The 20,660-nt window shown below is 35.9% G+C and overlaps 3 protein-coding genes and 1 long non-coding RNA gene across 4 annotated transcripts; 3 read left to right on the top strand and 1 right to left on the bottom strand.

Moving 5' to 3' along the window:
* Positions 1-3,435: 3,435 nt before the first annotated feature.
* Positions 3,436-4,278, top strand: LOC124457668 (THAP domain-containing protein 5-like). The gene is made up of 2 exons (XM_047007880.1): positions 3,436-3,931; positions 4,020-4,278. The coding sequence occupies exons 1-2, from the start codon at positions 3,560-3,562 to the stop codon at positions 4,242-4,244; spliced, it is 597 nt and encodes a 198-aa protein (XP_046863836.1). The 5' UTR covers positions 3,436-3,559; the 3' UTR covers positions 4,245-4,278.
* Positions 4,279-4,467: 189 nt separating this feature from the next.
* LOC124456938 lies at positions 4,468-5,722 on the top strand. Its single transcript, XM_047007241.1, has 4 exons — positions 4,468-4,675; positions 4,746-5,292; positions 5,427-5,599; positions 5,683-5,722. Exons 1-4 carry the CDS (start codon positions 4,599-4,601, stop codon positions 5,720-5,722), a joined length of 837 nt encoding a protein of 278 aa, XP_046863197.1. The 5' UTR covers positions 4,468-4,598.
* Positions 5,723-6,865: 1,143 nt separating this feature from the next.
* Positions 6,866-7,282, top strand: LOC124457669. Its single transcript, XR_006952721.1, has 2 exons — positions 6,866-6,992; positions 7,072-7,282. It is a non-coding gene; the product is annotated as an uncharacterized LOC124457669 (long non-coding RNA).
* A 389-nt stretch (positions 7,283-7,671) lies between these two features.
* On the bottom strand, positions 7,672-8,264 carry LOC124456939. Its single transcript, XM_047007242.1, has 2 exons — positions 8,014-8,264; positions 7,672-7,900 (listed from the first exon to the last, which is right to left on the bottom strand). Exons 1-2 carry the CDS (start codon positions 8,262-8,264, stop codon positions 7,747-7,749), a joined length of 405 nt encoding a protein of 134 aa, XP_046863198.1. The 3' UTR covers positions 7,672-7,746.
* Positions 8,265-20,660: the final 12,396 nt, after the last annotated feature.

Below are 20,660 nucleotides of genomic sequence, written 5' to 3' on the forward strand. Positions count from 1 at the left end.
AGTGACCTTATGTATATTACAAACAGGAGAAAACAACAGCCATCACTTCATTGTTCTAAGGTCGCAGGGAGAATTCCATCGGGATCATCTGGAGTATGCACTTCATCACCATCTCCTGCGAGCGGTTCATCGTCATATGCGAAGTCGTTTAAATGCTCGACATAACCCACGGATTCCGAGCTCGAATCGGATACGCATTCAGACATCGAATTCGAATTGTCTGAGCACTGATTTGAGGCCATACTTTCCGGACAACTTGTTTTTTAATATTTTATTGAAAATACTGTCATTACTTGTTTTTAAGACAAGAAAAACGACAATAAAATCACCTGCTATAATATAATATTATATTGACGGAAACAGACGTGTTCAACTATCTATGTCACAAGTATCAATATGGCGTCGTAAAAAATTCGCAAATAGTACCCGAATTTGGAGGCAAAATTAAGGAACTTATATTTATCTGTTTAAGTCCAGCGACATGTGATAGTTCTTCAAATAATCCAAATTTTCAATTAAGCTCATAAAAAAGGGGGGCTAAAATTCGTAATATAAGCACTTTAAACATATTTTTATAACTACAACATATTTGAGTATTTTTCTTCTCATTTTTGCATTTTCGTGCATACACTTTTTTAATTCTTGGAAAAAACATTTTAGATAAACTTAACAATTTTTCATCATTTTGTAAAGTTGAATTATGATTAATTACATTTAAAATGTTCATTTTAAACATTTTGTAACAAAAACAAACACCAAACCCCACAAGTAGTTGTATTAATATTTTGACGTCTTTCATAAGAAAATAATTCAAAATTTAATTTTTTATCAGATGCAAATTATTTCCATCTTTTATTTTTATAATGTTCTGGAGTTAAACCAAAACTATCAAAAAAATATAAATTTTTCCCATTTTTCCACAATGCTACCCAATGTTGACCTGGTTTATCACTAGTATCTGTATTCCATATCCATCCACCTTCTTTAAAATTTATTTTTGGGTAATAATCAGCTGGAAAAACGCCTTTGAATTTTTTTTTATAATTTTATTATTATTCCCCAAATAAATTAAATTATCAGTTGTTAAAAACTTTTCCAACTTACATTTTATATCCTCTTTTTTATATATCATATGTTTTATTTTGTCTCAATGTTTTTTGTCGAGAAAGACTAGAAAAACGATGGGGTGTAGAACTGCCTAAATGTAAAGACGGTTCAGGAGTTAATAATGGTGGCATACAGGTAGATGACGATGTTGAAGCAGGAGATAGTAGTGACGAAGGAGTAGATATAATAGGTATTTGTGAACTTCGTCTTCTACCAGTTGTATTGCTTGCATTAGAATTTATATACATCTCCTTGATTTTATTATTTTTAATATATGAAATTGGCATTCCTTTTCTTTTCAACTCAGGTAAAATAGATCTTAATTCATGTTCTTTGAGATTTAATGTTTTTCTATTAGATATTAAATCATTTACTAAATCAAAGTAGGTAAAATTAAATTTCTTCCCATTTATTTTTAAATCTTTTTTGTTTATACCAAGATTATTGAAAAATGTTGATGTACATTCTGAATAATGCTTACAAGGGATGATTTTTGTATATTATAAGTATTCAAAGAGAATTTTTTTGAGGAAAAACTTTAGTAATTTGCGATTGTTCAGAATTTATTTCACCATCGCTTTCATCTGTAAAATCTTCAACCATGGGTTGTGGAGACGCTAGTGACTGATGTACGAACTTGATTTTCATAGTAGCTTTTCTCAGTATTATTTCTATACTTGTTCATTTTCTCTTTTTTCTTCTTGAATTTGATTTTCTTCCCAATTTGATAACTCAATTTGTAGAGATATTCGTGAATTTTTTTTCCTTTCATTTTCAATTTTTTTTTTATTTTTCTCTATAAATGTATCAAAACGTTTGTTGTTTCTTACATCTTTCAAAAAGAATAAATTTTTGCATCCTTCATCTGATTCCATTTTTTTGATAATTAAGAAATTTTTAACAAATATGCTCTTATATACTACTCAAACTTAATGTAAAAACTGCATTTTCTTTCATTTTTTTCCCATTTATGGCATGATTACCCTTGGCAGTACTTTTTACAAGCTGTTACTATTTTTTGGTTAAATTTAGAACATAACCTAGACTTTTCAATTTGTTTGACATTAGTGACTGTCTAGAAGTTAATAATTGGATGTTTTGCATTTTTTGACGTCAATGAAGAACTACTTCATGTCTTCATTACCATATATGGGTACTATTAACACGATAACCTTGAACGTTTCATATTTGCATTATATGTTTGACATCAATGAATAATATGCCAGCCGTTTTGTAGCAATATTCTATCCTACTCATATCATTCAATTTATTGTGATATTTATATTCAATTTAATATAGCAATGCATTTTCATTCAATTTAATCTTGATATATTCCATTAATTTAATCTTAAAATATTCAATTTAATCTTTAAAAATTCATTCAATTTAATCTTCAAATATTTATTCAATTTATTCTTCAAATATTTATTCAATTTAGTCTTAGAAAATTCATTCAATTTAGTCTTAAAAAATTCATTCAATTTAATCTTCAAAAATACACCTCGCTGACTCGGTAACGATCGAAAGAAAGTATGAAAAATAAATTCACAAATGGAAGCTTTCAAAGTGTCTGCTGATTTGATATTTTTCAATTTTTGTCTCATCATCTGAGGTTTATGTGAATAAATTAGTAAAGTTGCTTCTGTTCCTTAGCACAGAATAATGATTATACAGAAGGGTCACTCATGTGTACAACATGTCCTCATGTCGGCCATTATTCCAGCCAGATGATTAGGATTTCTCAATTGTTTCCAACCATTAAAATTACATGAAGTCAATACTTAAAGTGCTACTGAAGTGAAATTTTCATATTTCGTTTTTCGATACAAACGTTTTCTCTGTATTTTACTGATCATTTTGAGCTATCGCCCACTGAATTTAGTCGATGGGAACGCATCGAACTTTGCGTTCAAACATGGCATATTTGCTTGTTTTGATGCGAATTTGACTTTGAGTGCGTGACGTCATTTAAAGGACGGAAGTTCAATTTTAAAGCTCTTAGTATATAAAAATTATATACAAACAAGGATATTTCCAACTGGAATTTTACATATTTTATAACTTCTCTTCGCAAAAATTGCATATATTTAGTGACAAATGAGCAACATGCATAGGTAAGCAACATTTACAATCGATTAGAGTTTTATAAACTTCTTGAATTAACTTATATTTCTCAATAAACTGGGTGCCGCATCCTTGACGAAGTCTGCGGTTTTAACACACACGCAATGTTATCAGAAACTAACTGTAACGCGCTTATTTCCAATCATCCAATGTATACTACTTTTATAAACTTCTGGATTAGACTTATCATTCGTATCTTATGGGTGTCGCATCCTTGACGTAGTCTGTGGTTTTAAAACCCATGCAATATTATCACAACGCACATAATATAAGGAGAATAATTTTTTATTAAGTTAGTCAAACGTAACGATACACCGCAAGTTAAAATATGGCGAGTAGGCAAAATTCTGCAAAAAACCGTCGAGGAGGACAATATTCTGTTGCTGGTTGGCCCAACGGAAAAAGTTGTACAAACAGTCAACACACAGAGGGTGTCTCAGTACATGGTTTCCCCATGAATGACAAGGAGAGGCTGAGTAAATGGACAAAATTTGTTAGGACACATAGGCCAAAATTCGTTCCTCAGCAGTACTCTGTGCTATGTTCAATGCATTTCGCAGATTCTGCATTCACCGAGAACGCAACAGTTGCAAAATCGCTAAACATGAGACGACAATTGCGCTCTGATGCTGTTCCAACCATAGACTCTGTAAAAGGCATTTCAATCCAAGGTGATAAGAGCAATCGCGACCGCAGAGTTGTAAGTACAAAATTATACAAGTTAAATTACACAAGTTTGTATGCACAACCTGGAAATGCATGTAAATATGTCTTATTATCTTCAACAGGTGTTGCGTGAAGTAACACGAAGTGTAAAAGATGTTGAACCCGCTGTTAAACATACTGATGATGAAGGGCATTCTGACGAGTGTAACACAACAGAAAGCGTTGATAGTGAACCAGTTAGAGAGGATTCACCAGAACCGCTGCCAAAACAAGAGCAAGTTGAAATGTGCAGTAGATGCGACATACTTGCCAAAAAAGTTACAAAACTACGAAAGAAACTTGGTTAAAAAAATCAAAAAAAAGGCTAAGCGACAGTTTAATCATGGTACGTATTTACTTCTTGAAATAGGTGGTAAATAAATGTATTGAGAATAAGGTGGTTTGTATAAAATTTATGTGTGTTTTTTTGAAATAACAGGTTCTTTACGAAATAGTCAGAACTTGACCCGTTGGTGTAAATACATTTTATACAACGTTTGTCATCGACCATTGGAAATTTACGCAATGTTACCTATTCTACGTTTTAGGAAAGTGATGATTCTGATACTGAAAGTGACGGTTCTCAATCCAGTAATGAGCCAAATGAATTTTTTAATATCGGCGATGTCCAGGATATTATTGGTGATCCTGACATTACAGATATGGATTGGCAAAATGAAGACGAACCGTTTTCATCACAAGATGAAGCTGAAGATTCCCAGTCGAAAAACACTGTTAGGTGAGTTACAGCATAAATGTCGTAGAAAACGAAGTTCAACTTGTATGAATATGTGCTTAATTCTGTTTAGCATGGAACCTGGTACCCTGCCATGTGACGAACCCAAATTCATTGTCTTTTATGGCATGCTCATATCACTGTTCAGCATGTTTTGCTTCAATTGCAAAAGTCCAAATCCTCAGGTGGAAATCAAAAAGAAAGGTTCAATGGCTGTTGTAACTCAATGTTGTTCTATTTGTGGACCAACTAGAAATTTTCAATGGAACAGTCAGCCATATGTATTGGGAAGGCACGCAGCTGGAAATCTCATGACAAGTTTTGCCATTCTGATGTCAGGTGTCAGCATAAGTAAAGTGTTTTTACTATTCAAGCATTTGGGCCTTTGTTCAATCACCAGCAGAGCATATTATTTACATCAAAACAAGTTCCTGGCCCCCTCAGTGTTATTGCACTGGGAGAAGTATCAAAAAGCCCTGATTGAAAATGTGAAAAATATAGAAAATGCTACTTGGTCTGGTGATGGCAGATTTGATTCGATGGGCCACAGTGCTAAGTACTGTTCTTACTCCATGTTTTGTAACAGTATTTCCAAAATAGTTTATTTTGACATCAGACAGGTAGTCATAATATTTTTTTCAACTAATAAACAAATATTTTCATGTACATTTAAGATAATCAGTTCATTTTACTTGAACAAGACCTCAAAAATAATATTATAGTTTTTACATAAACTTCATTACCTTTCGTATAGTCAAATCAGTCTGGTAGTAGCAATGCCATGGAGTTGGATGGAGCTCAAAGATGCTTCAAGTTTCTTCAAGATAGTGGACTACAAATTCCAGTATTTATTAGCGATCGTCACAAAGAGATTGCTAAGTGGATTCGAACATCTGAGAAGGAAACCCAGCACTTCAACGATTTGTGGCATGTTTGCAAAGGACTTTCCAAAACAATATTAAAGGCTAGTAAAGAAAAAGGCTGTGAGTTGCTGGTGTTTTGGATTAAAGGTATCCGCAACCACTTATATTGGTCGGCTATGTCTACTAAGATGGGATATGGAGATATGATTGTGTCAAAATGGAAATCCATTGCTAGGCACATTACAAACAAGCATGAAAACCATCCAGATGAGTTGTTTCCTAAATGTGCTCATGGAGAGCTAGATGAACGTCTATGGCTTCAAGTTGGTATGAGCATGCACACATTTAGGCAGCAAGACAGAATTGAGATTGTTAAAATGTCTAAAATGTTATTTACCACTTTTAAGATGGGATTGTATTCTTTTTAAGGAACTAAATCATATCAGCAACTTTCCTCCATTCTGTTGAAAAAATCTGTTCTCAAAGATGTTAAAAAACTATCTTCAGAAGCACAAACTAGTTGTCTCGAAGGTTTTCATTCAACGTTAAACGGTTGGCATCCAAAGATGACCCACTTTTCTTGGCGTGGTACATATTGCAGGTAACTTGTAATCACTGTTCTCTATCTGCCAAGGCTTTTTTACTTGTTCCTAGTCAAGAAAAAAAATTACATAGTAAATGGTTTGTTCTGTTTAGGCACGTACTGGCAGTACTTCATTTCAATGAAAACCTTCATAGACAGCCAAAAAAAACAAAAAATGGAACACCATATTATTCTGTGACATACCCAAAATTTAAATCAGGGGATGAAGTAGTAAGAACTGTTTCTTCAGCACCATCATATTGTAAGTTTAGCATGTATGCATTGGTACTCTTGACTTACACATCTAACCACTTGTCATTTTTCCAGACTATGTTAATGAAATCAAAAATGTCATGGTTCTTAGTTGTGAGGAATCCATGGACAACATATTTAAGAAGTATAATTTCTAATTAGCAGCAATTTTAAAAAACACTTGAGAAAAACGACGATTTTTTTGAGAGCAAACATGTTTCGACATTATCAGAATGCCATCTTCAGTGCAGAATGGTTAGTGTTAAGTAATATGATACGTAATATGATATGAATAAATTAATTACAATGAATAGGATTATGATTCAGTTACTAAATATAAAATATTTACAAAAAAGGAAAAGAAAAATAAGTATTAAGAACTTATAACAAAAAATTTTTACTAACCATTCTGCACTGAAGATGGCATTCTGATAATGTCGAAACACGTTTGCTCTCAAAAAAATCTTCGTTTTTCTCAAGTGTTTTTTGATATTTAAGAAGTATAAGGAAAAAGTCCCAGAAGCCTTAAACAAAACGTTCTCGGATCGAATTTCCAAAACTGAGGCAATCCAACAGCATTTGGATAGGAAACAACTTTCTTCAACACCATTGTTTCCCACATGTAAGTTGTTCATGCTACCATGTATAATAGGTATGGCCAGTGCATTCTAAAAGTAAACACATTAAATTGTTATTTATAGATCAACAGCAAGATGTACTGCAAAAAAAAGGTTTAGACAAAGAAAAACAAGCTGCTTCAACAGGTTCTTCAGATCCAAAAAAACGCGCTTATGCAAAAATTGTGGACAGCCAATGAAAGGACATCCAAAAAGTCATTGTCCACAAGAATTACTTGACAAATATTCTTAGCAGGCCAACTTTAAAGTTAGTTATAAAATAATATACTATGCTTCAAAAAATGTTTCCTACTTCTATCAGTTTCTTTCCTGTGCTGACTTGTAGCCAGCATGTTCTTGGCCTAGGGGATTTCGTAATGGAAATCGTTTTCGGATGTCTGTGTAGATACATGCAGGTAATGGTCTAGAATTTTCCCAACCAAGGCATCCACACAGCCATCGAATGACCCAACGGTATGCAACTGCTCTCAAGTATCTACGAGAAATTCAAAATAGTAATTTCTATTTGATTATTTACTTTGACTTCACACAACAAAATTGTGAAGCATCACAGCACAATAATGAACCACATAAAGGTAAAAAGTAGAGATACATGGTAAGATATTAATCATTCGTTACAAAACAAAATTAGAAATCAAAAATGTACTAACTCATTTTCATGTATTCTACGACGCTTGTATGACCTTCCATCTTGGTCTCTCAGAAGTGAGCCAACATTCTTCAAGACTGTAGCATGTGTCATAATCGTGTACTCTTCGTGAAGAGAAACACAGCTAATTTTTTCAATGCTACCATCGAATACCAGTTTATGTAAAGTAGGCCCAACCTCTTGACAACAACGGTATTCAATGGCATCTGCAGCAGTTGAGTACGACAAAAGCTACATGCACTCCTATAAAAAAGTGGTTTGTTATCATATTTATGCACCACGACATAAGGACAAAATAACATGTTTAATTCATGGTTTAATTTCTTCTAGAGTTCTAATAACATTTATCAACTTACCACTTATCTAACTGAACGGTTCCTTCGAACCTCGCTTCCAATGTTCGAGGTTCTAAGCCATCTGCGTCTTCTTCGACCGACACAAAATTCTCTCCGACTGCGTTCGCAAGAGGTTCATTTTTGTAAGGATTTACAACTGAATTAGCCACAATTGTATCCTCATCGCCGGAATTCGAAAGTAAATTTTTATTTGCCATATCTGAGTTTTCAGTAACCGAACTGCGTTCGCTTTCACGGCTTGAAGAACTCATATTTTATTGTGTATATGTGTTAAAAATCTAACAAAATACTAGTAAATCAATGCTCATACTTCGACTTCCGTCCTTTTAATTACGTCACATCCGTATAATATTTCAGTAGTAAAAATTCGCACGCGTAACCCAACTTTGAGCAAAAATTTATTGATGATCCCGTGCTTCAATATGCATAAAAATTATACCAAAGTGATCAGGAAAGATAGAACTATTTGATTATAGGAAAAAATCGATACCAAAAGTTTCACTTCAGTAGCACTTTAACAATGAACTCAAGTATATTTTGACTTAAAGTGTTTGTTTTACAAATTTTTTTTGGAATTTTCTGATGCAGGTAAAAAATCATTGTAAAAGTGGTTTTACAATTTTCTGATTGATGGCTTTGTTTATGAGATAAAGGCATTTCTTTTCCGAAAATGGGCAATGGAGAAAAATTGCTGTGCGTTCAATTTGTTTGATGAGTGCCTGAGTCGAGAAGTATGTGATGTAACATAAGGAAGGAAGTTTTATGAAGGGTGATTTTTGCTATAATTTTACTATATCTACTACGGCTCTGCATAAAAATGCCTGATAGATGTGCATTTTTCGGTTGTTCAAACCGAGGAAATTCTGCGGAAGGAATTTCTCTTCACTGTATACCATTTTACAGCAATGAGCGTCTTGAAGCGAAGCCAAGACGTAAAATCACTGTGAATTTTGTTGCGAGGAAACGTGGTCAATGGACACCGACTAAGTATTCAACTGTTTGTTCCATTCATTTTACTGATGCGGATTATGAAAAATACATGGTAGAAATCCCAGGGATGAAGAATTATACACCAAGGCTCAAAAGAGATGATTTTGGAATCACCACTTATCCAACAATATTTCTACAAGATAATGAACCAAAAAATCCAACACCTAGAGAGAAACGATGGGTATGTAAAAAGATACCATCTGCAAATGAAATGCTACCATCTGCAAATGAAATGCTACCATCTGCAAATGAAATGCTACCATCTGCAAATGAAATGCTACCATCTGCAAGCGAAAAGCTAGTTGTGAATGATATGCATGTTGCAACTATTTGTTGCTTCTTTAATGTTTCATTCTGTATATAGGTTAAAAAGATGGTAAAAGATTTTTTAATAGAATCATGCTCTACTTCAACTAATAAATTCATGAAAGAAATCATCGCTGAAATGATTGCAGAAGAACTCCCAATTCAAAACACTTTCTCCACAGTGTCTAAATTGGCTGAAATCGATAAAATAGAACAGGTATTTAAATTCAGTTCAGTGTCGTGAAGTGATAATATATTTTGAAGTACCATGGCCTACTCAAGTTTACACGGCCTGATATCTTGCCATAGCAAGATCACAAATGCAAGGCCATTGAGTTTTCAATGAGTAAGAAAGTTTTCTTCTCAAATCTAACAATAGAACATGACAGGCAGGAAGTTTTTCATGAATCGTTTCCTGTTTTCTTCTGCAATGATTGTTATTGAGGAAGTTGTTCATTTGAAAAAGTAAATTTCTCTTGGTTAGTTGAGTGTTTGTGATAAGATCTTGATTGAGTTGTTCGTCAGTTGCAGTGCAGAATGCCAAACAAATGTAGCGTTGCTGGGTGTTACACCAACTACAAAGGACACGCTAGTGGGACTGTATTCGAGTTTACAAAAGACAAGGAGCTGCAACCAATATGGCGCTTGTTCTTGAACAGAGTAGCTTATTACACCGCTGAACTGAAATCCGTGTTTATATGCGAACATCACTTCGAGGAAAAGAATGGAAAAGAATGAACAATCTGTGCCTGAAGTTACAGTTTGCATCTGAGTGGATGTTAATCTGCGCGTATGCCTTTACCACCGAGGTACCCCGCTTCCTTTACCCGAGTGGTTTCGTAGAGGTCAGTGTAAATTGACGAGTAAAAGTATGCTCCACAATTTCCCTGCCTATGTTGAACAAAAGAGCTTATCCTGTAGCGGTGTTTTGGAAGGGTTAAGGAAGTTGAAATATCAGAAGAGCCCTGTGTATTCAGCAAATATGATTCAGTATGCCCTCTTGTTACGTTATACATCTCTACAGACTTACAAACTGCTGCAAGAAGAGTTTAAATTGCCATCTGTTTCCCTCCTGCGAATAACAGCTGGGAAGATCGATGCATTGAAAGCTGCGAACCTTCTTAAAGACAATGGCAGTGTTTCTGATGATGTGATTCTGATCGTGGATGAAATGTTTCTTCAGAAGTGCTAGAAGTACATTACTGGTGAATCATATGGCACAGATGAACAAGGTGAGCTGTATAAAGGTGTGGTATGTTTCATGATCGTTGGGTTAAATAGTAACATTCCATATGTTGTGAAAGCCCTACCCGAGAAACAAATAACTGGGAAATGGTTAAAAGACGAGCTTTTAGCCTGTTTGAAACTACTTCAAGAAAACGGATTCCGTGTAAGAGGAATTGTATCGGATGATCATTCTTTGATCGTCAATTCATACAAGGAATTGCGCTCTGCGTGTGGCGCCGGTGTTGACCTGGTGAAGAACATCAGAAATAATTTGCTAAATTGCAAAACGTTCGTCTTTCCTACTTTCAATTTTACTGGGTTTTATGACCCTATTTCAGTAAGCGGAGGAGAGATTTCGTGGCGGTTACTTCATGAGGTGTACGAGAAAAATCAGAAACTTGAGGCAAATTTAAGGGCAGCGCCTGAACTTAGTGTGAAGGTTTTACACCCGGGAAATTCTAAACAGAATGTACCCGTAGCTTTAGCCATTTTTTCTCGTTCAACTGCTACCGGCATAAGACATTATTTTCCTGACAAAGCCGACGACGCTGCAAGTTTCCTGCACCTTGTTGATGTTTGAAGGACAATTTCAAATCCAAAATCCCGATTTAACACCTCTAATCGCCTTGGGAATGCTGCAGTTCTCAATGACAAAAAACCCGAATTCTTGAGAGTCTTTGCAGATTGGATTGACGAGTGGGATAACCTTAAATTGCCAAATTGAGACAAATTCAATCTTACTGCTCAAACTAGTCATGCGCTTCGATGGACCTTACGCTGCCATACTGCTTTAATTGAAGAACTTTTAAGTGAGGGTTATTCATATGTGCTGACTTCGCGCTTCCAGAGTGATTCCTTTGGAAAAACGGTATGGTCAGCACCGCCAAAGGAGTGGTGGTCGTTTTTTGGTCGGCTTAAAAGATGTGGTATTCTCAGAAAAGATTCTAAAATTAAAAAGCCTTGTGAAGGAAGGACTGGACATTGATGATCGAGTCAAAGTCACCGATGAAAAATCACCGGAAAAAGTAGCAGAATTTAGAGACTCCGTGCAGCTAATTATTGTGAGTCTAATAGGATATGTTTGACAGATGCTTCTAAGGAAATTTCGGATAACGTTGCTGGGTACATTGCAAAAAAGCTGATTAAGCTTTGCAATAGTTGCTTTGAGCAACTACTAACCAATAATGGTGTTTCGCCATATGTGCAGTTACTTTCTCGTGGCGGATTGAAGGAACCATCTGCTGGGTTGGGTAATTTTGTTGCTCATATATTTGTTGTACTGAATGCAGCAGCAAATATTATTCAAGGCTCTCTTGCCATCGCGATTTGTTGCGGAGGATCTTTTGAAAACCGTTTTGTGTAACGAAGGGTTCGTCTGCGAACAGCACGAAGATATCGCCAATAACCGGGCAATAAGAATTATTTGTAACGTCTTCCTTAACAATCAGAGAAAAAGGCGAACATAGAGAGTTGTCAAAGACCGAGTTGTTGCACTAAAGCAAAGCAAGCGTTCCAAAGGCAATTGATGTAATTTTATTTATATTAACCCAGACTGCATTTTTTAAAAGGAATCTACTTTCAACTCGAGTTTTTGTTTCAATTTCAGCATGCAAATGTCTTCTTTGTCTCTGAGACACTTGATCTCTAGTATATACTCCAATCCGATTTCGCATATAAGTGGTAGAAGTCGAAATCATTTAGAAATTGTGAATGCCTTAATGGCCTTGCATTTTTGGCCTTGCTATGGCAAGATATCAGTCCGTGTAAATTTGAGTAGGCCATGAAAGTACATGTATGCCTTTGCAGGCAAATCAAACGGTTGGCACCCAAACATTGCCTGCAGATTGTGCTGGTTGTTACAATCTGTGAAAGCAGAACAAACGATTATCTGGGCAATGGCTGTCAGCCAAACACAAGTTAAAAAAACTTTGAAAAGAAGGTGTGCTTTCATTGCCAAATTCAAAATATTAAGAATGTATCATGTTTGTCATTGCTCTGATTTTTTCTCATACATGCAGTTGAGAGGGACTTCAGCATTGACACTGCAAATACTTCATCAACATGCAAAGACTTTGATCCTAGCTCAAACCTGGAAGATGCAGACTGTGTGGATGATGATGATTCTGATGGTGAAATGGAAACAAGCACTGATGACACAAAGATGATGAAAATCTTCTTGATAATAGTGAGAGTGTTCATGATGATGATGAATACTCAGAACCAACATAAGATATATATTAAATAGAAACGATGTTCGGGCTTCATGCTAATTAGTATTTGGTGTTACTTCTTTGTTCTTTAGAATCAACACTTCTGACAATGTGCAAAAGCAACAGAAATACATTGTCTTCTTGACACAACTTCCGTTGTTTAAAACATGCATGTTTTGTCATGGAAAAAATCCAGTGGTTTCATGTTTGTCAAGTTGGAACAATGCTGACAATAAAAACCATGTGCAAAAATGTTGATTGTTGTAAAGAATTTGTTTGGAAAAGTCAGCCATTGATGCCTGGTACTAAGATTGCAGCTGGAAATTTTCTACTTTCATTTGCAGTCTTAGTTGATGGATCTTCAGCCAGCAAACATTTCAAGCAATGAAACATATGACAGTGGCAGATCCAGCCTGTTATCATACCCCCTTCATAAAATTTCGATATTGACATGATATTAATACTAATTAAAGGTCAAAATTTTATCTGAAATGAAAGCGAAGTTTAATACAACTTTTTGCCCAAAATCAGGAACTTAAGTCATAAAACTGTTACATAACTCAAAAAACCAAGATATATTTGGAAGATAAACTCTCCACTTTCATGACTGTTTACGCACTTTAAATAATATGCAAATAGGGCCTAATTAGCAGAGTCGTTTTTTAGAGAAAAGTAAATTTTACATTGTGTGCACTTTCATGACAAATTAAAAATCTAACGACCACCTTAAAGCTGTGTATTTTATCTTTGTTTTTAGTGCAGAGGAATATGAACTTCGGCCCCAAAATTGCAATGCAATGCATTTACATTTTTATATTTTCCTATTTAACAACATGATCAGCTCAGCACCCGCTTCTTGGTTTAGAATTCAGCTCTTTCAAGTGTGCCTTGCACGTATGGGACAAAGTAGGAATATTTTGAAGTCTGAAATAAGGTTTTCAAGCACTTACAACCATTTTATCATTTAGTGCCCAAAAATATCCTTATAATAGAGACTTACAGTTGGAACAATTTGTTTTCAGTGTTTATTTTGAACACTTGACTTTTGACCCAACTGACCCGTCATTAGAAATTGACCAATGACAGTTTATGTTGCCCTTTTGCTGACCAATTGTATTAAAGGAAAGTTTGCAGGCTAACCAACAGGTTGAATTTGCTGCTGAATACACCAAAGTAACGCTTGCTCTTTTAGTGGTGCAGTTACGTGTAATATGCACCGGATTTTGTACGAAAATGTTTTTTGAACAAAGGTACTGATAATCTACATTTGCTTTAATTTTAAAACATGGAACATACAAATTTCACAAACTTTTGCCTGCTTCACTTCACCGGTTTGATGTACCCTAGATCCGCCACTGGCATATGGTCTGCAAATTACTTCACTGCCAACATACTTTAGACATCAGCAAGTATAGCATGTTTCTTTGGTTTAAGCTGCAGATTTCACGGGTGACTAATATTTTAAATTAAATTTATAGAAAAATTTTTTCCCATCAATATTTATCTTTTGGAGAAATTACCAACAGAAACTGCTGAAAAAACTAAAGAATGCGGCTCAGTTGTTCTGGCAGGTGATGGTCATCATGACAGTATGGGGCATTGTGTCAAATATTGTACCTACACCATCTTTTGTTGTTCCACGTCATCCATTATTCACTTTTCCTTAGTTCAGGTTTGTTATAACTACATCAAATGTTTAATAAAAGTAGAGAAGAAAATGCTAATTTCAACTTCAAACATTCTAGAGAAATGAAGCTGGCAGTAGTCCTGCTATGGAATACAAGGCATTTAAAAACACCATGGAATTCCTATCAAGCAATGGTATACAGTTATCAACATTTATATCTGATAGACACTTATCTATTTGTAAACATGAGGGAGAAAATTGCACATGGAAGCACTGTTTTGATTTATGGCATCTAAAAAAAAGTAAGCTGAATTTAAGATGTAAAATCTTGAGAGGAGTATGGAATTGCATGTCATTAATAGCCAATTTAACAGTACTATTTTTGTAGAATTAACTAAAATCATAACAAAGCTCAGCAAAGAAAAAGGTTGTGAAGAATTGAAAAAGTGGGTCAAACCCTGTGGTAACCATTTCTATTTGAGTGCTTGTTCTACTTATGATGGTGATGCAAAAGTAATTTGGGCAAAGTTCAAATCTTTCCTGAGTCACATAGTACACAAGCACACCAATTTGTTGGATAATCCACTGTTTTCAAGTTGTTTTCATGGCCCTGATATTCAACAACAAACAAACAAACAACATTTGTATACCGGCCAGTATTAATCCCTGCCAGGGGGGTTGACCGGTCCATGAACTTTTCTACGCCAAACGTTTCTATCTCTCGCCATATCTCTCGTTATACCCATCGCCTTCATATCACTGTTCACAACATCCATCCATGTCCTTCTCAGTCTACCTCGTTTGCGGACTCCATCAACATTCATATGCAACGTTCTGCGAATTTCAGCACTTTCTTCCCACCTTTCCACATGCTCAAACCACCTCAAACGCTGGCGCCTTACCCAATTCTCGATACACTCAACATCAACTCTTTCTCTAATCTCTTCACTTCGAATCCTATCCATCAACGTTACACCACACATCATCCTAAGCATTCTCCTTTCCGTCAATGCCAATCTTCTCAGGTCCTCTCAGGCTCTCTCATGGCCCTGATATTCAACCAAGGGAATATTTGTTAGAAGGTTTGTGAAGGCAATTGTATTGTGTTTAAAAATAACTTCCCTGACAGTTTATCATCATCCTTTGTTGTAATGTTTAAGGTTCAGTTACTCATGAAAAGCTTTGTGCTAAATTGTTAAACCCACAGCTGATGAAGTCAATTCACCAGGCTTCACCAGTTACTCAAACAAGCTGTTTGGAAGATTCCTTAATGTCCTCAATCATTTTGCTCCAAAAATGATTCATTCTTCCTATGTTAGAATGTATTGCAGGTGGGCGAAAATTTCCAGTATGACAATGTTAGTTATTTTGCAACTTCCACAAGTCTTTATTGTTTTAGACACATTTTGGCATCCATCCACTTCAACAACAACTTAAGGCGTGATGTAAAGATGAAGAATGATGTCACTTCCCAAATAAATTAGGTGTATCCAAAGTTTAAAAATGGTGAAGGCACTGAGGGATGTCAGAGTTAAGCCCGAATTTGGTAAGTTGCTGCTAAATGTGTTGCTTTGCATCATTTCATAGTATCGAACATGACAATAATTTCTTTTTAAATATGTGGATGAATTATTTGAGAGTGTAATGCTATCAATAAAAGACAAAGACGCATTGTCAAATTTAAAATCTTTTAAAAGTAATGTCCAAGCCACCAATGAATGTCATGCTGCAAAAGCAACCCAGACCTGAGGTGTTACTAAAACAGGTCTGTCAAAATGCATTGTGGTGAATGATGTTTCCCCCTCAATTCCAGATAATTAATAATGATTATATAACATGTTGTAGCAAAACATGGTTTGAAAATCATTTGAAATAATAAATATGTTTTTGATATAAATATTAGAGCCCAACAAATAATTTTAAACATAGTCATAAACAATTTGGTTTTATGAAATTTATTAAGAGTGACGTTTCGTCTTTACTCAAGACATCTTCAGACTAATTAGGAAGTTAAAGGACACATGCAAGCTAGAAGACAACTTTGTTTTATTGTAATGCCTATAGCGTGAAAATAAGACGTACCAAGTTTCAAAGTCGTCCGCAAAATATGTCAAAAGATATTTAAGGTAATAATCGGTAAAAACACGATATTCGATGACCATTGCTAAAACGCCGTGGGATTGTTTAAGTCTGGGAACTGGGAAAGAGTGACGTATTAGTTGACATAAACATGCATCGTTCTTATATCGTTCTAAGACTTGCACGGCTTTCGGTAGTTTGCTATTACTGTTTGTTATTTGTCAAAAATTAATGGATTCTTCTGAAGAAGATGCCGATTATGATATTGTCATCAATAACAATGAGGTACAACCTTACATGTTTGAGCCTTTGGCCAACGTGCAAGGTGGTCATAGTAATGACAATTCTCCGTCATGGGAAAGCGAAGATAAATACATTCACAGAATTAGAAATGTTGAATGGTTAGTTGCATTTTATTGATGCTTCATTGTTTTTCCCAAAGTAAAAAAAATGTTTTTATCTTTTAGGTGCGAGTGTGGCTTTTGTGTGGTCATGAGTACAGGACGGGAAAGTATATGTTGCCAAGAGGTAAACAATACTGATACTCTGATACGTGGCGATCATATTTGTATCACACAAGAGGAAGAGTTTGCCACAGTGTGTACAAACGAAGCTGTTGTAAAAACAGCTATGGTCGTGTACACAAATGACATTGGACCTATGCCTGAGAGTGAAGAAAGCAAGCGAGAGTCAGACCATTGTAGCTATTGCTCATCGTCGACGTGCTTTCTGATGCAGACCATACAGCGCTTGTTAGTTTAACGAAATATTCGCAGAGAGAAAATAAGTAAAAGTTTGTTAATTAAGAAGACAACAAGAACGTATATATATCGTACAACTGAGCCAGCGATTGTATAGAGCTGCGCCCGCAATGTCATATTAAAGTAATACTTGATAACAGTAACAAAATATCATAATGCTGAGTGTACATTTAATAAATTCAACACTCCCACTCACTCAGCATCATACTACATTAAAGTAAGTCCTAGCTTAGAGCGAAGTTTCTCAAATTTTCCTTGTGGCAATGGTTTTGTAAAGATGTCAGCGATCATTTCATCTGTTGGACAGTAGTTTACTTGAATAGTTTCATCTTCAACTTTCTCACGAACAAAATGAAATTTAATATCGATATGTTTTGTTCTTTTATGCAAAACAGGGTTTTTTGACATGGCAATGGCTCCTTGGTTGTCTTCGTTTATTGTCGTCGGATTAGGATCATTAATTTTCAGGTCTTTTCGAAGTTGCCGCAACCAAACACACTCTTGCGTTGCCAAGCAAAGAGCGATATACTCAGCTTCGGAGGTTGATAAAGCCACGGACGGTTGTTTTCTGCTTGTCCAACTAATCGCACCATTGGACATTAAAAACGCATTGCCAGACGTAGATCGTCGGTCTTCTGAATCTGCAGCCCAATCAGCATCCGAGTATCCTTCCATTTCTTCACCATTTGATTGATACCGCAAGTGCAATTTTATTGATCCTTTTAAATACCGAAATACTCGCTTAACGGCAGTTAAATGCCCTTCAGTTGAACTTTGACAGGGTATTTACTGCGTAAGCTATGTCAGGTCGAGTTGCTATAGCTGCATAGATCAGACTTCCTACCATCGATTGATATTGTGTTGGGTCAACTGACTTGCTACATCCGTCGTTTTTCACTAACTTCACATTGCTGTCCATTGGAGTGGATACGGGTTTACAGTCTTGTAGTTTGTATTTGTACAGGATCTTGTTGATATACTGTTCTTGGCTTAGCATTAGCGAGCCATTCTCTTGTTTGATGTTCACTCCCAAGCAGTAATGGAGCTTTCCCATATCTTGAATCTTGCAGACAGACGTGCTTTCAGATTTATCATCTCATGCTCACTCTCCGTCAATAATATGAGATCATCCACATGCACAGCAACGATTGTAAGATGACGATTGATTTTGCGAACAAACACACACGGATCAGCAACGCTTTGTTCAAATCCCTGAGAAACCATGAATTCTTTTAGAGACAAATTCCAACATCTTGGGCTCTGTTTCAATCCATACAGAGACTTTTTAAGGTGACAAACAAGGTTTTCTTTTCCACGGACAACAAAGCCTTCTGGTTGTTCCATATATATATCCTCATCTAGTTTCCCATTTAAAAACGCAGTGACAACGTCCATTTGATGAATAAACATGTTTCTTGAAACAGCAAATGCCAAGAGAGCTTGAATAGACGTGAATCTGACAACAGGTGAAAATGTTTCTTCGAAGTCAATTCCATACCTCTGTAGGAAGTCAATTCCATACCTCTGAAGGATTTTCAAGGATGTAGGCTCTTCAACCTGTGTTACATAGAGTGCTGTATGGGTTGTTGTCGACACATTGGCGTATTCATCATGATAATGAATTGGCGGTTTCTTCTCTCTTGCTGAACGTCTCAGCATAGTAGACTTCTCTGTTTCCTCTTTCTTCAGGTACAACTCGTTCTCTTGGTCCAACTCTAACTGCACTTCATTGGAATGCCCAAAGTCTGTTTCCCTAAAAATTATGTCGCGACGAATGAAGACTTTCCGTTTGTTTTCGTCATACAATCTGTATCCCTTTTGTTTCAAACTGTAGCCAACAAATCGCATTTTTTCAGCTTTTGGCTCCAGTTTCGGACGTAGTGAATCTGTAACATGAGCATATGCAATGCAACCAAAGACGCAAAGGTTAGAGACATCTGGTTTCTCACCATACCATCGCTCATATGGTGTAACTCCTGTTGCAGTTGTGACAATTTGATTTCTGATGTATGCTGCAGCTGAAATTGCTTCCCCCCAGAAACTCTTCGCAATTCCTGCATGTAAGATCATCGAAAGAGCAGCTTCCTGGAGCGTCCTGTTCATTTGTTCAGCAACACCATTTTGTTGCGGTGAATGAGGAACGGTTTCGTGTCTGATTACCTTTTTCTTGAGATAATCTTCAAATTCGTTGGACAAGTATTCACCTCCATTATCAGTTCGTAATGTTTTAATATGGCAGTCTGCTTGATTCGTTACTGCCAATTCCCATTCTTTAAATTTTGTCATTACTTCTGATTTATATTTGATAGGGTAAACACTTACACATCTTGAGTAGTCGTCGATAAATGTCACAAAGTATTTTGCACCACCAAAACTTTCTGTATTCATGGGTCCTGCGACATCGCTGTGTACAAGCTCTAGCCTTTTTGTTGACTTAACTTCTCCCACTGCTTTGAAGGGTGCTCGATGTAACTTTCCCTTTACACAGGCTTCACAAAAGTCTAGCTTGTTTGTCCCAGAAATGTCAATACCTGTCACAATAGCTTTTGAAACCATTGTCTTCATCTGAGGTAAATTCATGTGACCCATTCTTTGATGCCATAGATTTATTTTTTGATTTGATGTTTCCGCCACCGATGCTTGCTTTCTTCCTTCCTCAACTTTGCAGTCTAGGCAATACATATTACCAGCAAGACGACCTTTAGCAATAAGTTTTCCTTTAGCATTCTTTATCCAGCAAAGTGTGTGTCCAAATTGTACTACATTTCCTTTTGCAGTGACAGCTCCGGCACTAAAGAAATTAGCAGTTAGTTTGGGGACATATAGTAGGACTTTTGCCATTGTTGACTTTCGTTGATACTTTTCTTTTGGTCCAAGGATCATCATGATTTGTATTTCTCCACTTCCACAAACATCAACAGATCGACCATCTCCAAGAACGACTGGTTCTGGCACTGGGAATTCTTTATAGTTCTGTAGCAGTTGACGGTTTGATGTCATATGTTGCGAGGCTCCTGAGTCGATGATCCAGTTGTCAGCACCTTTTACTGTGTTCAGACCAACAGCAAATATATTTTCACCAGAATCAGTATCTCTTCCACAATTATCCTGCACAGCTGCTGCATTATGTCTTGAAGACATGCCATTAGTTTTACAATCTTGATTTCTTTGATTCTGACGTCTCTTGTTACCTGGGCAGTTTCGAAGGATATGGTTCTCTTCTCCGCATCCATAGCATTTGATATGCTTTCGAGGAGGCTTGTTGTGCTGTAGTGCAGACTCGCCTTCACCAAATTCTTCACCAGTCAATTTACTGTTGTTTTGTTTACGTTTCTCTTCCTCATTGATCAATGCTTGATGCAATTGAGTCAAATTTAGATCATCTCCTCTTGCAGTCAAAGCAGTCACGACGGTATTATATGAGCGTGGTAGACTTAGCAGCAAAGC

The sequence above is a fragment of the Xenia sp. Carnegie-2017 genome, unplaced genomic scaffold, assembly GCF_021976095.1.
Source record: "Xenia sp. Carnegie-2017 unplaced genomic scaffold, XeniaSp_v1 HiC_scaffold_6, whole genome shotgun sequence".
In the NCBI taxonomy this organism is placed as follows: Eukaryota; Metazoa; Cnidaria; class Anthozoa; order Malacalcyonacea; family Xeniidae; genus Xenia; species Xenia sp. Carnegie-2017.

Coding starts and splice junctions, on each gene's coding strand:
- LOC124457668 (XM_047007880.1), top strand. CDS start 3,560: ATGGCGAGTAGGCAAAATTCTGCAAAAAACCGTCGAGGAGGACAATAT. Junction 3,932..4,019: donor GCAATCGCGACCGCAGAGTT/GTAAGTACAAAA, acceptor TATCTTCAACAG/GTGTTGCGTGAAGTAACACG.
- LOC124456938 (XM_047007241.1), top strand. CDS start 4,599: ATGGATTGGCAAAATGAAGACGAACCGTTTTCATCACAAGATGAAGCT. Junction 5,293..5,426: donor TTTATTTTGACATCAGACAG/GTAGTCATAATA, acceptor CCTTTCGTATAG/TCAAATCAGTCTGGTAGTAG. Junction 5,600..5,682: donor CAGCACTTCAACGATTTGTG/GCATGTTTGCAA, acceptor TTTGGATTAAAG/GTATCCGCAACCACTTATAT.
- LOC124456939 (XM_047007242.1), bottom strand. CDS start 8,264: ATGAGTTCTTCAAGCCGTGAAAGCGAACGCAGTTCGGTTACTGAAAAC. Junction 7,901..8,013: donor ACCGTTCAGTTAGATAAGTG/GTAAGTTGATAA, acceptor ACTTTTTTATAG/GAGTGCATGTAGCTTTTGTC.